General features: G+C 36.4%; 1 protein-coding gene across 6 annotated transcripts in view; it reads right to left on the reverse strand.

Annotated features, from left to right (window-relative positions):
- Hmcn1 (hemicentin 1) overlaps positions 1 to 18043 on the reverse strand; it is a 381331-nt gene that overhangs the window by 140857 nt on the left and 222431 nt on the right. For all 6 annotated transcript variants that reach the window (XM_048809830.1, XM_048809832.1, XM_048809831.1 and 3 more), the window contains 6 exons: positions 11101 to 11379; positions 10319 to 10600; positions 9485 to 9593; positions 8272 to 8441; positions 6637 to 6791; positions 2708 to 2831 (listed from right to left, as the gene is read on the reverse strand). In XM_048809830.1, the coding sequence (XP_048665787.1) occupies positions 2708 to 2831; positions 6637 to 6791; positions 8272 to 8441; positions 9485 to 9593; positions 10319 to 10600; positions 11101 to 11379 (1119 nt within the window). The remainder of the gene's footprint in view (positions 1 to 2707; positions 2832 to 6636; positions 6792 to 8271; positions 8442 to 9484; positions 9594 to 10318; positions 10601 to 11100; positions 11380 to 18043) is intronic.

Below are 18043 nucleotides of genomic sequence, written 5' to 3' on the forward strand. Positions count from 1 at the left end.
TGCTGTCTTTAAATCAAGCTTTCACAGCTTTGTTTTGTGTATTATATTAACATGCCCTTTAAGTCTCCAAAGTCTTTTCAAAGTCTTTCATTAACCACTTTCTTTTAACATCTCCAATTATCACTGAAGTTATTAATATAAGTATTGAAGAGGATAGAGTCAGGTTTGGAGCTGCATACATCCAATATGACAAGGCTGTCATTAATGCCACAAGAGATTCGAGCTCTTGGTGCCAATTCCAGCCACATGCAAAGAGTCACCTGCTTCCTCCAGGTCCATTATGATTAATAGTAGAAGCTCACTTTATCACCTATTCTCCTTAAGGGAGGTAAACTGTTATCCAGATGGATTAAGATCATATTGGATGAAATGCTTTAAACTACTACTCTAATTTACCTCTATTCTGTGATTGACAGGTATCAAAAATTGTTCTGTATGTGCCATCCAATTTGGCAAATTTTAACAAACCTTTTTAATGACTAACCTTCTGTTTCTCTTTCTTTTCACATTAATCCAGATGTTTTCCAGTCTTCTCCCCATCTCTTTGATGATTTTCCATGTCGACATGAACCCTAAGTACATCTCCTGCCAACTGACATTTTGTTAGGTTTACAAACTTGTGTTTCTTAGGTTATCAATCCTGCTTTTTCTTTTCTGTTGTTGCCCTTTATTTGATTTCTTTCATGGAACTCTGGTTTTCAGTCATCCTTAACTACACCAGCAAACCTCTACACCAGTCTTTAGTGTCTGACCCAAAAGCTCTTCAAATATTAGTGTGGAGACCATCTGCATCAGAGATGTTCAGGAGAGCTGGGCTTGGCCTCCAGAGACTTTTTTTTTTTTTTAATTTTTTGTAGTTGTAGATGGACAGAATGCCTTTATTTTATTTAATTCTTTTTATGTGGTGCTAGGATCGAACCCAGTTCCTCACACATGCCAGGCAAACACTCTGCCACTGAGCTACAGCCTCAGCCCCAAGAAACTCTTGTTTTGAATATGCAAAGAGGACAGAAGGAGCCTTGGTGTACAGAACTGGGAGACAGAACAGAAAGCCCACCTCTCAGCACACTCTTAGACAGAAGAGGTAGTCTGAGTAGATGGTGGAGAGAGCTATCAAAGAGCATTAGGAAGACAGAGGTGACTTTATGAGAAACAAAGTCGATTCAAGGAAACAAGAGACAGCAGCATCAGCCTGTCCTCAACCCCCAAGCATGGTGAGCCAGTTCCAAAATGATTACATTCAGATATTATCCTTCAAATTAATAACTCGTGAAATAATAAAGGTCCTCTCAAGGAACATGCTTTATGCCTGTGCTAGCCAGCTTTTCCTCACTGTGACCAAAATAACTGACAAACAAGTTAGAGGAGGAAAGATTTATGCTGATTGATGGTTTCAGAGGTCTCATTTTGTGGTCCTCCAACTTGAAGAAAGATCCCAGTTGACAGGCATGGTGGAGGAAAGCTGCTTAGCCCATGGCAGTCGGGAAGCAGAGTGACAGGAACCAGGGAACAGAGAAGCCCTTCCAGGGCACACCCCAGTGACCTGCTTCCTCCAATTAGATCTCAACTCCCAGAAGTCCATTCAGTTATCAGTGGATTAATCCATCAATGGATTAATTCCCTGATTAGCTCAAAGCCCTCATCATCCAATTCTTGCCTAAAAGCTCCACCTCTCTACCTTTCTGCATGGGGGACATGCCTATGAAACATAAGCCTTTGGGGGAACATTCCAGATTCAAACCAAAACAGTTCATAAATATTCTTAAACTAGGTGTTAATATTTAGGAACATGGGGAAAGAATAAATTGATTTACTGGAAAGATTTACAGAACTGATGATTTCAATCTTTTAACTGGCTGATTAAAAAAAAAGAAAATATGTAAAGAAGCAAATTATTCAATATCTAAATTTTTTCATTCACTTACTATTCTTCATTCAAATGTACTCTTTCATTTGGTACTTTTTTTTTAAACTACCTACATGTACCTGGAATTTAGTTAGGCACTGGAACACTATACTAGGTTAAACTCCTCAGTAAATGTGGAATGAATGTATGAATGAGTGGATGAATGACCAAAGGAATAGATAGAATATAGAATATGCCGTCACATGACTGAGGTAAAACTAATGCTACATACATGGAGATCTTGAATAGGTTTCTGCAACCTGGTTAAGTCCAAGCCTTCAATTCTCGACCTTCTCTGATGAACCTCTAGAGAAATAAGTCTCATATTCAAGGTCATGTAGCCTTTCAAGTTTGCTATGAAGCTGTAATATTAATGTGTGTTCCATGGCCACCCAGACTTCTTATTAAAGCACACAGGAGAATCTGAGCCAAGGACAGCTTTCCTTTACAAAATACCTCTTTTAAACAGGCAAGAAAATTACAGAGAAGACTGAATGTACAACCTAGCAACTTTTTGTCTTTTGCAACAAAAAAATTTTCTGCAAAAAAAAAAAAAAACTTATCAGCTAAAGGAATACAGGATTTGTATTTATTTGTGTGCTCCTGTGCATCCTATTTGATGACCTGAAAACTGAAGATTTTAATATGAGCAATTATAATTACAATAAACTATCTAGCTTTATTCATGCAGGCTAAAATAAACACTTGTTTCTTTTATATTGTAATTCAATAAAAATGAGCCCACCATGTTTCAAAAAGCCATAAAAAGATTCTTTTGTTAAGACGTGGAAATTACATTACCATGCACATGCAATTGAGTGTGCTGTTGTGTTTCTCCAGCTGCATTGGTAGCCACACATGTGTATCTGCCAGCATCTTCCAACAGGGCTTTGGCAATCTGCAGAACTCGGCCAGAAGACTGTATCTAATTGGAAGCAAAAAGCATGGCAGCATTTTATACTTTGTGCTTAGACTGGAGAACATTCACCAAGATAGAAAAATTCATTAAAGTTATAACATCTAATTATATTTTCATGCCAATATCCTAATTATTTCTTGAGATATTAGAAGTAGATCACTTCATTATGCATAAGAAAATAGGGTGATTTGATTGAAAGCTTGTTGTTATTCATTGGAAATCACAAAACAAAATAACCTAAGGCTAGCTTGCTGGTATAGTCATAAAACTCCACTGAATAAAGGCCTTTCACACTGAATTATGATAAAAATTTAAGCCATTTAAAATACATGGCAACATCCATATAACACTTCATAAATATTTTTAAAACAACAAACTTTTTTGATTAAATTGTCATGGGGGGGCCAAGAGAAACAATAAAAATCATAAAATACGAATAACAGAAATGCAGATAAATTCTTTGAATTTTCTTCTTTCCTTCTTAGACCCATTGAAACTGGCCTCCACCATTTTGAAACTGGTGATTCAGAGGTTATTCCATGGAACTGTTTATGCTGAGGCAATCAGTAATTTCCAATCACATTATCCATTATTCTATGTCCTAGGTGTATACTCTCCCACAATCAGCCTACTCCTTGAAACTCTATACTCTAGGTTTTAAAGATATAGTATTCCCTGTTCTTATTCTCTGACTTTTTAGGAGATTACTTTACAGAATAGACTTCCTCTTGATGTCTCGTTAGCAAGACACTTTAGTTGTCTGGTAGTTTTCACCCAATCCCATGGCATCAGTGAAAACCCCATGTGGACTCCCTAAATTTATAGCTTTAGCTTCAACTTCTCTCTTGAGCTCCAATTGGTTTCAGTTATCTACTGAACAGGTTAATATCAAATTAAACTTATCTAGAATTAAAGTCATAAGCCCTTTCCTTTTATTTCTAAAATCTCCTTCTCATTGCATTTTCCCCATCTTGCTTAGTGGCACCCACTATTTTTCCAGTCATCTGTTTTTTTTTGGAGCTCACTTTAACTCCCAATTATACCACTGCATGTTTTTCAGATCCTGTTTTCCATTTCCACAGCCATTGTGGGATTATAATGGCTTCCTAACTGATGTTGCAGTGTCTCCAGCCTCCCCAATTTTTAATCTATCCTGCACACTTGCCAGAATAATTTGTTTAAGATGGAAATTTGATCCTTTTACCAGTCTCCCTTCAAACCTCATTCATGGCTCCCCACCTTGCCCAGAATGAAATCTGAACTCATCATAAGCCCTCCAGGCTCACCACATTCTGATCCCAAATGATCTCTCCAAACTGCCATATAAACTCCCACTTAACCTGTTTTCCAGCCATACTGTACTAAACTTGTTAAGCAACATTTGTAAATTTATATTCTGGAATATTGCACATGGACTTTACATGCAATAAGTTTTTAAGACAGTGAATTAAGTTGATTCTCTCTTCCTTTGCTTCTTACTTTTATTCTTTCCTTGAATTAACTCATCTGTCTCATAGTTCAAATATCATCAATGTACCAATATTCCAATCAGAGCCCTCTGTTGAGGTTCAATATCATATATTAAATGATCCACTAACATTTCCACTAGTTTATCTCAAAGTCACTACCCCCAAAATTCTAAAACTCAAATTAGTTTTTTCCTCTTTAACTTATCCTTCTCCAGAGTATCTAATCTCATTAGTTGGCAACATTATCCTTGCAATTAAGTAGGTCAGATTCTGAGGACACTTCCTTGACACATACTCCTTCACCTTTCACAAACAACCCCCAATGATTAAGCCTATAAATAAGTCTCAGATCTATCCAAGTATCTTCATCTCCATGGCTGGCATATCAGCTCAAATTTCTGCAATTGGTTATACATATGTACTCTTGGCTTTTCTAATTTATTCTTTGGCAGGAATCCAGATAACTATAGTCATGCTCTGCAAAACAATGTGTTGGTGAGTAACTGACCACAGACATGATGGTAGACACCATCTAGCCTAGTTGCGTATTATGCTGTTACATCTAATGTTTGTGTAAGGACAGACTATGATGTTTGTGCAATGATGAAATTACCTACGGATGTATTTCTCAGAATGTATCCCTGTTTTTAAGCCACATTTAACTCTATTTAAAATGTGTACCTGATCACGTCCCTTCTCTCTTAAAACTCTTTTAAGGCCCTCCACTGCCTTAAGGTAAAAATAAAATCTTTACCCTATATATATGCTCTCTGCCAGCTGTCAGTCCCCTGCAATAACACTCTTCCTTGTCTCTCTTCAGCCAACTGGCTTACTTTCCAGCCCTCAAGAGGTGTCACATACTCCTTTATTTGTGCATATTTTCTCTTTAATAAACAGTTCTTTCTCATTAATTTATCCATTTAGCTCCAAAATATTCTTCAGAGCTCTGTTTAGTTTCCTTGTTATATGTTCTTACACCTCTCTATACTGTCTTCAAATAGCTCATCATGATAGCTGATTCACTTTTGCATATGATTACATGATAAATGTCCATCTCCAGATAAACAGTTACTTACACTATGTTCTAAAACTACATGCTAGCACAAAGGTGTGAGATTAGTTCCATTGGATTTTGAATAGAAATAATAACTGAACATGTACCTATTACTTCTACAAGGAAAAGAAACTCAAGATATCTCATATTGAAAACTTACAAGTAAATCTCAAACCCCACAGTCAATTAACACGATCCTAATAGCAAAGTCTGTTAATTCTGATTTTTAAATGCATCATTTAGATTATTCATATTTGAAATCCATCATCATTTTTTTAATTACCTACTAATTCAATGTACTGAGACACAGTTATATGTCAGACTATAATCAATATCAAGGACAAAAAAATAAATTTATATATCACAAAGAGTCTCTGCCCTCTTGTTAGCTCATAAGCTATTTTTTTAAAAGATTTTTTCCCACTATTTTATTTGTTTATTTTTATGTGATGCTGAGGATCGAACCCAGTGCATCACACCTGCTAAGCAAGTGCTCTACCACTGAGCTATACAGCCCCAGCCCACATAAACTAGTTTTTAAAAATGTTTTTTAAGACATCTGTTTCTTACGGTTATATACGTATGACTTTACCTTAACCTTAGTCTATGGTGAACATATTGGAGTATATGGGCTTATTATTAATGAACGTTATTTATCCAGGAGATGCCATATTGTTTTTATTTATTATTATTATTATTATTTTGGTATTGGGGATTGAGCCTGGTGACACTTAACCACTGAGCCACATTCCCAGCCCTTTTTTAAATTTTTTATTTTGAGACAGGGTCTCACTAATTGCTTAGGGCCTCACTAATTTGCTAAAGCTAGCTTTGAACTCTCAATCCTCCTGCCTCAGCCTCCTGAGCTGCTGAGAGTATAGGCGTGCACCAATACACCAGGCAAGATATCAGTTTTTTACAGCTAACTCAGGCACAAATCAAAATAAAAAAAATACCAAGCCAATCTGTGTTAAAATCTATATCATTATTATTTGTTATCAAGGTTATTAAATCCTTCATTTAATTCCATTCAAAAAATCATAAGGAAGGGCTGGGGTTGTAGGTCAGTGGTAGAGTCCTTGCCTAGCTTGTATGAGGCACTGGGTTCAATCCTCAACACCACAAATAAAGAAATAAAAATATTTTTAAAAAATTATAAGGAAAATATATAGTTTTACTATATTGTCTGCAAAGTCCATAAAATCTACAATTAATAAAGAATACTGTGATTGGTCTGAGAAGATTGATACAGCTTTCTCCATTTGGGTCCTGTAACATTTATACTTACTTTGAGATTTCCTTGGGCAGTGTTCACAGGCTGGTCATCTTTTAACCAAGTAATGGATGGATGTGGGATGCCATTGGCTATGCACTGCAAGGTGACAGGTTTGCTTTTCACCACGGCTCTCTCAGGAGGGCCTGAGGACTTGATTGTTGGAGGAACTAGACGGAAGAAAGGAAGGGCAGAAAGAATGAAAAAACCACCACCAGGAGATGGTCAAACACTTAAGATGAACAAACCTGAAACTTTAACACTTAGAAAAGAAAAAAAACTCCAATTTCAACAAACAATGAAGTAATTTCATGATGCATTTTATTGATAATTTTAGCAATATTAGATATTACTTTTTCCTAACTATGGATTTCAGATTTTTCAAAGAATAAATGAAACATATATGTGTTACTGCAGTAATGTACATTTGGCTTACACGTTTTGGTGTCTTTTCCCAATCAATAATGACCTTCCTTTTCTCTAGAACTGTCTTACTAAATCAAAGTGGGATCTGAGCACTATTTACACATGACTCTGCCCAGGTAAGACTGATTAAACCTGGGTTGGTAACTTGGTCTAAGCTGGATCTGCCACATTTTCTCTCAAAAAATTGGAAGTGAGACTGAGAAACAAGATTATCTACACTTCAACGTGGGACATGGGGCTAAAACGTGAAACAAACAAGAAGTCTGCAGAGAGAGGGAAGGATGAAGTTGACATTCCAAGACACTTCTTCCTGTGGCTTCCAAATGGCTCTGTAGTTTCTGGTTCCAGATCCTTCTTCTCAAGTTCTTCTGTGGCAGAGAGTTGTTTCTATCATTAAATTAATGGTTATAATATCAACATGACAGTTCTGTGAATGCATTTCTGTGCTCTAGATCCTGCAGTTAATCCCTTAGCCTCCACTCCGGAGAGTCTTCCCAATCACTCCTGTTTAGGCTAAACCCTTAAATGATGACACAACACCTTTAGTTGAAAGTTGCTGCCTGCCTCTTGTAACTTCTTCAGTTTCACTTCTGGGACCCTGATGAGCTCTGTAGAGTATACCTCCTAATATTTAAATTCTGCGGAAACTTGTTCACATGATACCTCTTGTGTCAGTAAACTGATTTAAAATCTGCCATGAATTCAAATTCACATCTTTCATCATACTTCTGTTACGGTTTAAATGTGAAATGTCCTACAAAAGCTCACATGTGAGACAATACAAGAAGGTTTGATTAACCTAATCAGCAGATTAACTCCTGACTGGGATTAACTGAGTGGTAACTGAAGTGGTAGGGTGTGCCTTTGGTGTGCATATTTGTATCTGGCAAGTGAGCTTTCTCTTCTCTGCTTCCTGATCACCATGTGAGCTGCTTCCCTCTGCCACACTCTTCTGCCATGATGTCCTGTCTCACCTTGATCCTGGAGGAATGGAGTCAGCTTATTATATACTGAGACCTCTGAAACTAGAAGCCCTCAAATAAGCTTTTCTTCCCTAAAATTGTTCTGGTCAGATCCTTTTAGTCACAGCAGCGACAAAGCTGATTTAAACAACTTTCCACAACTCAGGATTTAATCCAGATTTCCGAGCCACAATCTGAATTAGGTAATGACATAATGCTGGTTAGTTCAAAATGGAATGCTTCTGTCCCTTCTTCAACATACCATGAACAGTGACTTCAAATTCCTTCCTGTGGTCTCCAGCAGTGTTTGTGGCCACACACTGATAGAGGCCGGTGTCTGACACTTGAGCCTGAGCAATGATCAGTTTGCGTCCATTTAGTAAAATCTTGAATCCATCCCTTTCATCAATTAGCTGACCATCCTTCAGCCACCTAGAAAAAAAAGCAAAAAGTCTGAATTTATTATAGTTTTCAGAAAGTGTGTGTGTGCATGTGCGTGCACGTGTGTGTGCTTAGTATTTTGTTTATTCTCTATCATGAATTTGCCCAATTTCCTAATCATTCACTCTTTTTTTAAAAAAAATATTTTTTTAGTAGTAGATGGACACAATATATATTTTTTACTTATTTTTATGTGGTGCTGAGGATTGAACCCAGTGCCTCACACATGCAAGGCAAGTACTCTATCCTTCAGTTACAACCCCAGCCCCTAACCATGCACTCTTAAAAATAAAAAGTGCACGTAGAAGAGTAGAATAAAAGAAACCTGGTTTAAACAAAGTTGAAGTTTATAGGAACCCAGTAAATATGTGTTGAGTTCTTTGTTTTTCTCCTAATTTTAAGTTACAGAAAGATGAAATGTCCCTAAATAATACTCACTTTAATACTTAAATAACACTAACCAGAAATATTTAAACTATCTTAAAACATCTGTAGATAAAACACTGAAATCATATATCTTTTTATTTTACATTTTTTATGAGTCCTAACTTTCCATTTCGTTTTGTAATCATGTGTGAACCATCTCATTCCCTTAGTTGAGTAACTGCTTCTTTGCATGTCCTATCACACTTTGGAAACAAAAGTTAGGTGCTTAGTAAATGCTTTGTGAATGAAGAAATGAGAAAAAAATGATAAATATATGCCTGTTAACATCCTCTATTTCTTTAATGTTTCTGGTATTCTTTTTATTTATCAAACATTTCAGTGTCTTAGGGAGGTCAGACATTAATACTACTTAATAGTTGTCTCTCTCCACTGAAACTGTAATTTCTAAGATCCTATAAAGGAATTTCCCCAGGTTGAAGTGCCCTTTGAATATCAAGTAAAAGTTACCTTTTATATGGAGTACATCTTAAGAGGGCTATAAAGAATGTAATTTTATACTTCCTCTTTTTAATGACACAGTCTTTCAGGACAGCTGTAAAACACATCAAAAAGTGGGAAGTATTTAGAAGACATACCAAACCCCTTACATGATAGTTGGTGGGGGAGAGCCTGTCACTTGACAATCCAGTTCCAACAAGTTATTAACCATCACAATGAAGTAAGATGTTTCATCTCCACCTTCTACTGCTGGTGGCACTAGAAAACAACAGAGACAAGCAAGGATGTAACGTGAAGAAATATACACAAGAAAAAAACCACCGTCACATCCACAACACTATGTAGTAGTTTAGAAGGTTGATAACTATCATAGCAATTTGATACATGAGGGGGGTTTGAAATGTACTGAAAGTACATTTTATACCAAACACTTGCCAAGGTCACTGAACGTACTTACAACGCAATATGGATTTTTCTCTAACTGGTATCTTGGTGCTACTGATGCCATGTGAATATAAAGTCAATTCTTATTTTAAACTGCTTATTTTCATAAGAACAAGAGAAGGGAATTTCCTCTTATTGGGCCAACTATTAAAAAAACAAAACAATAACAACAAAAAAACTTCAATCTACAACTAAAGACTGAGACTTTAGGTTGCAAGATGACTTCCCAAGGTCCAGAGAATTTTTCCTGTCGTCTAACACAGTGCTCATGAGAAAACAGTGTCTGTGGCTCACCATGATCAGATATTGTCATAGTTGTAAGAATGAAAAGTATACCAAAGTTAGTGGAAGATTTATGCGAGTTTCTTGATCATGGGACTCTGATGACAGATCTACCTCTGGGTAATGTGCAGCTTAGCTTTGAACAAACAGCTAGAGCTTATCTTAGACTGTTTTACTACTGCACAAAAAAGGTCTTTAATAACCTAATCAGGTTTTGCTGTGAACCTAAGGATCCAGGCAGAGGCATCCTTATTTACCTAAGACGTCAACTTCGTATTTGATTTCCTTTTCTCCTGCCACACTGGTAGCCACACATACATACTGTCCCCGATCAACTTCTAGGGCACTTGTGATTTCAAGTTTCTTCCCACCAGCTTCTATGTGGATGTTGTCACTGGCTTTCACAGGTACACCATCTTTTAACCAAGTCAGAACTGGAGCAGGGTTGCCGGCAGCTTTACACTCCAATGTCAATGAATGAGCAATAACAACTTGCTTAGTCAATGGTGTGGCTGAGTAACCTTCAATCACTGGAGGAACTAGGTAGAAAAATAGAAATCCTTCAGGTAAGTCTTTGTGCAATCATAAAATACATTCTAATGAAATAAAGGGGACATTTTTTTTCTCACATAGTGGGATCACAGTAACTACCTACATGTTCATCTCCCTCTAAGCTGTTGAAGAACTTCTTGCCTCAGCTCATCTGCAACTACTTTAATTCTTCTGGAATACTCTGTACAGTCGGGTTTATAAAGGACAAATAGTGAAGAATGATCTTAGTCCTAACTATTCCATAAGAACAAATGGTCTAGATGCTCCAAGTCCCATGGACCTAGGTTGTTTGAATGAATGTACCACTTCTTGCTCATCTTAGCACTGATAAATATTTTTTCAAAATCACAACACATTCTTCCAAAGTCTATCCATGCACATTGAAAAAAAAAAACCCACCAAGACTTTATTAGTGTCCAAATTTGATGTCAGCATACTAAAAGCATAGGTAGAAAGGTACCAAATTAAAGGATGTATTTTTCCTTACCATAGACATCTACACGGAATGATTTCTCAGCAGTTCCAGCAACATTGTTTGCACGGCATGTATATATTGATGAATCAGAGACTTGCGCTCGAGGAATATGAAGAAATTGTCCTTTGTCGATATAAAGTACTTGGGAGCTGGACATGACGAGCTGGCCATCCTTGTACCAAGTAACAGTGGGCAGTGGAAGTCCCCTGGGTTCACACTCCAGTTTAATTATGCTGTTGACCAATGCTGATACTTCTGTGGTGACATTCCCTCCTTTGATAGTAGGTGGAACTACAAAAGATTTTAGGATAAAAACAAATCTTCTAAGATCAGCATCTGCAATGAAATCCTAAATGCTAACTATGCTCAAATAACCAGTTTCAAGTAAATACAAATTTAAGACGGGAAGTGTGAATTATTTACTGGAAACCAGTTGACAGTCTTGTCACAACAGTCTCTATTACTCCCATTTTGGGTGTTAGATTTCAGTAAAACAGTAAGTCACAGATTCAATTTCAGGAGCTTATTTAAGTCCAATAGATCATATTAGAGTAACTAAGCAAGCTATATTTAACAAACAGCAAAACAAAATAAAATTTCACCTAATGTAGATACAGTATGAAATTGATCATGGGAGCAAATAATCTCAGATGTGGCACAACTGCATGACCTCTCCCATGACATAAGGTCTAAGTGGTTTGTTTTGAGCTACAATCCATTCATTCAACTGCACTCATCCAGTTAGCTTCACGTGTGTTTCCCATAACCCAGCAACCTCATTCCTAGCCTCTGTCACCAAATGAAGACTGCTTTTAGAACAATACCTCAAGTTGCTTTATCTTTGCTACATGTTCTTAACATGGTAGTTCCGGGATCGTGCTATAATTGCAACAATTTTAAAGTAATCAAATGGCATGTGCCTAACTATGAGTATCTTGGCATAATTTTAATAAAGTTTTAAATATTAGGATAGTTTTCTTATGGTGAGACTAGGGTTGTGGGCATTGAGAGACCACAGAGGAACAGCTCCATGCTCATGCCACATCAACAGCACAGCTATCAACATGACTTATCACTGATGATGTTAACCTTGGTATCCTGGTGAAGGTAGTGGTGGTCAGATTTACCCATCATAAACTTAATCCTTTTCCCCATTGTTCTGAAGGGGGTCAATATTTCCAGCCCACACAAACCAGGTGGAGACTGCAGTTCCAATGTCTTGTTAAGGGAATATCTATAGAAATTATTTGGAATTCTGTATAGGAGAATGAATTGTTTATTTATATCAATATGAACTCAAAGAAGCTTATTCTCTACTATGGGATATAATCTAATACTACATTTATTTATCCAGCTTTGGCTATTAAAAGCTTGTTTAGTTGGTTGCTATGCCCCATTGACATACACATATCATTGTTTTTAGCATTTTTTAAACTTGATGATCCTACACTACATGCTTCAGGCTCATTGTGTATATTCCCTTCCACAGCCCTAGAATCAACCATTTCTCCTTCAGTGGAGAAGGATGTTAGAAAATAAGATCTGAATGCTGATTGGTATACCTTAATATTTTCTGGCAATCAGCAAACTAACACACATTTTTTCCTCACATAATTTAAGTCATGATATATTACACTTTGACAATGAGATCATTTTCTTTTTTTTATTTTTATTTTTGCAGTTGTAGGTGGACAGCATGCCTTTATTTGTTTATTCTTATGTGGTGCTGAGGATGGAACCCAGTGTCTCACACGTGCAAGGCAAGCGCTCTGCCACTGAGCTACAGCCCTAGCCTGTGAAATTATTTTCTATAATGTGGTTTACTAAAGTTCATGGGCCGGTCAACTATGACCCCTGTAGGTAAGGAGATGCCTAGTTAAGAATAATTTTTACATTTTTAATGATTTGGGAAAAAAAATCAAAAGACTAACAATACCTTTGACAGGTAAAACTAATAAGAAATTCAAATTTCAATGTCCAAAAATAAAGTGTTATTGGAACACAGTCACACTCATACTCTCCATGGCTACTTTTGCTCAACAATGGCAACAAAAACCCATGTGGTGTTCTCATTGCTTCTGCTGCTACTCAGCCTATGAAAAATTTCAGTGACACAGTAATAACTTTACAGCATTCCAAGTGCAATGCATATCACTATGCTGTGCTATTTTATTACCAATGCATATCCTCATGTCAAAATAAGAATGGAATAGAAGAGTGGGCTTCAACTACTGCACTGAGGCACACCACACAGTGTGGACTATTTTGTTATCAACTTAAATGGCACAGCATTGTATTTATTTTGTAATAGCATTATGGCTGTTCTAAAAGAATAAATATGAGTAGACTAAGCAGTCAGAGTATTCACAATTCAAAGGAAAGCAACAGTTTATCAGAAAATGCAAAATGGAATGTCTCATCATAGCAGAATTTCTTCACAAAAATGAAGTCAAATATAATGTTATAGCCAGAGTAAGTTTCTAAGTGGCTTACCTATTAGCCAGGCAGAGAAAGCTGTCTACCAATGCCAACTTAACTAAATCAAATATGACTGTGGCAGTTAAAGAAACATATCGAGAGAAAAATCAATTTATTAAAGATTATCAGCCTTTCAGTGAGAAGAACTGAAGAGCTGAGGATGCTGGGAACAATAATAATAGTCTTTTTTTTTTTCTGAAGAGAATTCTTGAGTTTTGATGAGCAAACAGATATTACTGATAGTACTATGTTGTTCCTGTTTGAGAGGTCAATGCCAAGTTATAAGAAAGTGAAAAATGAGCCTTTAAGAATGGTCTGTGTGGAAAAACTATTGACAAAAATATTTTTAGAGAAGTTGGGGAAATTTTAATTCATTACACAATCTGGAGTGGACTCTGCTAAAGTTTTTCACAACTAATGGTGGTAAAAATTTGAGTGTATGAAAAATAGCTTCGGGAAATCTAAGAAGCCTATTAAAATGCAGGGTGTCAAAAGTCTGTTTATTCATTGTGTCATTTACCAGAAAGTACTTCGTGCAAATAACAATGTGTTCATTAACCAGTAGTGTTGATGGTGTAGTTTAATTGCTCTCATCAAGTACAACATCACGAGTTCCCTGGCCTTCATCGGAAGGAAAACTGAATGTCCCAGCTTACCTGACCATCACACCGCTACGCTTTGGTAGTAGTAATATTTTATTATGATTTTGAGCTCAGGGCTGAGACTGCATTATTTCTAAGTAAGAAGAATTCTTAAACATTATTATTGAACACCAAATTGTTTTAGAAATTGGTTTTCCTGTAAACTTTATATTTCTAAATGAATTCAACCTAAAATCACATAGTACTTAATGTACTACGACAGCAGTCATAAGGTTGTTTTAATCACAAGTCATATCCAACAAAGAATGACATCTTGATGTCCCTACAGATTTACAGTCATTGTATGTTCTGAGCTCAAACCACTGTTTTTGCAAGGTTTGATGCAAATACAAAAAAAAAAAAAGTTTCCATGTTCAAAATTCATCAATTTTTGAATCCAATCTTCAAATGGAATGGACCAACTGGTTGTATAATGACACACGGAAAGTCAAACATCGAGAGATGAATATAATAGAATTCTATAATGTCTTCCAAGCAATGAATATGCTCAATTAAAATCATATGCTTGTGAATTGATATCAGTATTAGGCAGTACCTATCTGTGTGAAAAGACATTTTCAAAGATGAAATAGATAAAATTTCATTACAGATTCCATTAAAAGATGAATTCCAACTAAGTGAAATGTTAACCCCTCACACACAAAAATAATTCCATTCCTCCCTTGGGTAGAGCTGTATTAAAAAGCATAATTTTAAAAAATATCAATAAGATGGAATTTTTTCAATAAATAATTTTGTAGAAATTTGTTTGTCTTATTATACAAGTTATTTATAGATTATCCTTGATTTTGTCTCATGGTCTGTTGAACCTAAAATATTTACTACCTTGCTCTTTTAAAAAAGATTTGCCAAATTCTGCTACAAAAAAATTAATAACATTTGGAAATGCTAAGAAAGTGCATTTTATTCAGGCTTTAAACTGTTTGATTTGAGACTATTTATGTCCTATGCTTATCTATAAATCCATGTTAAATTTTTGGTGGAAATTGCCTAAAGCAGCTGCATAGCCTAATTAGTTGGATGATACAGTAAGGAAATCAACATAGGTTCAGCCAGGTGCAACAGTGCATGCCTGTAATACCAGAGTCTCTCAGGGACTGAAGTAGGAGGATCTTAAGTTCAAGGTCAGCCTCAGCACCTTAGTGAGACTCTCAGCAACTTTTTAAAACGCTGTCACAAAATAAAGAACTGGGGATGTATCTCAGTCACAAAGTACCCCTGGATTCAATTTGCAGAACCAAAACAAGAAGGAAAAAAACACAGATTCAGACAAATCCCTATATTTCCTGAATGTTTTTAAAATGAAATTCATTTATACCGAATAGCATCTATTTTAATGGTTTATGTTTATGAAATTGACAAAAATTACTCAGAGAACCTTTGCAATGAATACGAGAACAACATACCACCCATTGCTTAAATTGCCAAATAAATATTTCACTTCCTGTTTCATTACAACTCATATTTGCCAGAGAACTGTACTTTTGTTTGAGGGAGTATGGTACAGATAAAGGTTATGAATACACTGCATAATAAAATGGGCCCATGTATATACTCAAAGCCTTTTATATAATTTAGGGAAGCTCTCAAATCTCTGAAACCCATTCATGGGCCTCAGGTTAAGAAGTCTTGCCTTGAACTACAAGTTGTTAATTTGCACAGTCTCCTCATTAGCTATTAAAAGCTTTTTAAGTTCATCTTTTTCTACAACTTTATCCCCCTTTTTCTTTTTTCTCCTCCATCTTTTATTTTTCCTCTTATTTTCTTTCCTTCTTCAAACATAATGTTTATTTCTACCTGGAAGGTGCACTAACCTATCTGCTTATCTTCATACCAGAGCATAAATAAGGGAAATAAGTGAATAATTTTAGTGTGAAGCATACACACAATCTGAAATCTACATACATATTCCTCAGTTAGCCAAAATACGACCTCTGTTTCATTTTCCCCCCTCATTTCTAGAATAAAGGTATTTACACAAACGAAATGAACTTAAGGTTACCCACTTGGAGGTGCAAGAGAGCTTGCTAGAAAGGAAATGGCATTATTTCCTGAAATTAAAACTCCAAACTTCACAAGATAACAATGCCTTTCATCTCAGACAATCCAAGAAGCCCTCTCTTCTGGGCGCCTGAGGGCATCACACAGACTGAACGAGAGCATCTGAAATAAAGGACCCAAGCTCCATAGAAACAGGAGTCTTACTGAATCACCAGAGTGCATTCAGCACAGATGTTGGGGACATCACAACAGTGCAGAGAAGACTACTCAATGGCTCGGGGAAAAGACTGGACCTGTTCTTTAGACATCTGGGTCTTACGCAGCAATAACTTGGACGTTTGTAGAGCTAAACTTTCATGTGGCCCTTTTTTTTTTTTTTAAGAGACATAGATGTCTTTTCATGACTGATTTCTTTCATAAGTTTCTATTTATTGACATAAATGACTTAAAAACCTAAACTTAAAATAGTTTATTTCAAGAGAGCTATTCAAACTTTACATAAAGACACTAACATTTAAAAAGGGAGATTTGGAATGCAGTTAAAATATAGAAATCAAGCTAGACAATATATGTTTTAAGACAATGCAATCACTAAATTAATAATTGAATAATATATATTGAGCTCTTACTATGAGCCCAGTAATCCATGTATAAGGTAACTAGTATTTTATCCTCACAATAACATTACTATGTATGCACTATTATTATCCCCATTATATGGCCAAGGAAACTGAAGGGCTGAGGAAATTTATCTCAAGCACAAAACTAGTAAATGGCAGACACTGGATCTAACCACAAGCCTGTCTGTCTCAGAGGCCCAAGTCCTTATTAACTATTCAGCAAGTGCAATCCAACAGAAATACAATGCACACCAAATGTATGATTTCAAGTTTTCTAGTAGCCACATTAAAAGTAGAAAAGGAAACTAACGAAATTAATTTAAATAATTTTAACTTTAATAAAATATTTTACTTTGTCCAATGTATTTAAAATATGATTTCAGTACATAATCAATGCAGAATTGTGGTAAGCCATTCTTATAGACCGTGGCCGCCATTAGAAGATGGCGCCGGCTTCCACTGTGGCCTGTGATAAACAACTCCTTTTATGGAGAGTTGGCGCGCAATCCCTTACCACCCTATGAGAGAGCTCCACGTGGCGGCTTGGGATTGGGATGCAGGGGGCTTTATTAAGCTGTGCTTGGGTGTGTTTGGGCGGCGGGCGCTAGAAGATGATACATGACTCAAGGCCTGAATAAACTGCTGAAAGAAGAATCCTGTGTCGTGTTTTCCCTTGCCGGCGAGGGGTCGCGACACAGAATGATTAAGGAGATATCTTTTTTTCATATGAGTTCTCTGACATCTGGCGTGAATCGTATACTTACAGCACATTTCAATTTGGACTAGTCACTGAACAGCCACCTATGGCTAGCAACTACCACATTGGACACTGGGCTACTAGACCATTCATGCATTTAGCCAATATTGCTTGAGATAATTTGTATACTAGAAATGAAAATAGGGAGCATGCAAAACAAAGGCATGTTTTGATAACATTTGGCTTCCTTGGAGCTAATAAGTAAAAAATTCATTATTAAGCAACTTCCCATGAGTAAGTGCAGTAAAGAGAATGAAGGAATACAATGTAATAGAGAGCCATTAGGTGACTGCTCTGGATTGGGAAGATCCCGTGAGGAGGTGACATCCTGAAAAAAAATCTAAATCACGCCTGCGTGTCATACACTATGGAAAGGGAGAAGACAGACAGTGAGGTGAGCTCCGAAAAGCACTATTGGTCTTCATAAGAACCGAAAT

This window comes from Marmota marmota, unplaced genomic scaffold (assembly GCF_001458135.2).
Source record: "Marmota marmota marmota unplaced genomic scaffold, marMar, whole genome shotgun sequence".
NCBI classification, from domain to species: Eukaryota; Metazoa; Chordata; class Mammalia; order Rodentia; family Sciuridae; genus Marmota; species Marmota marmota.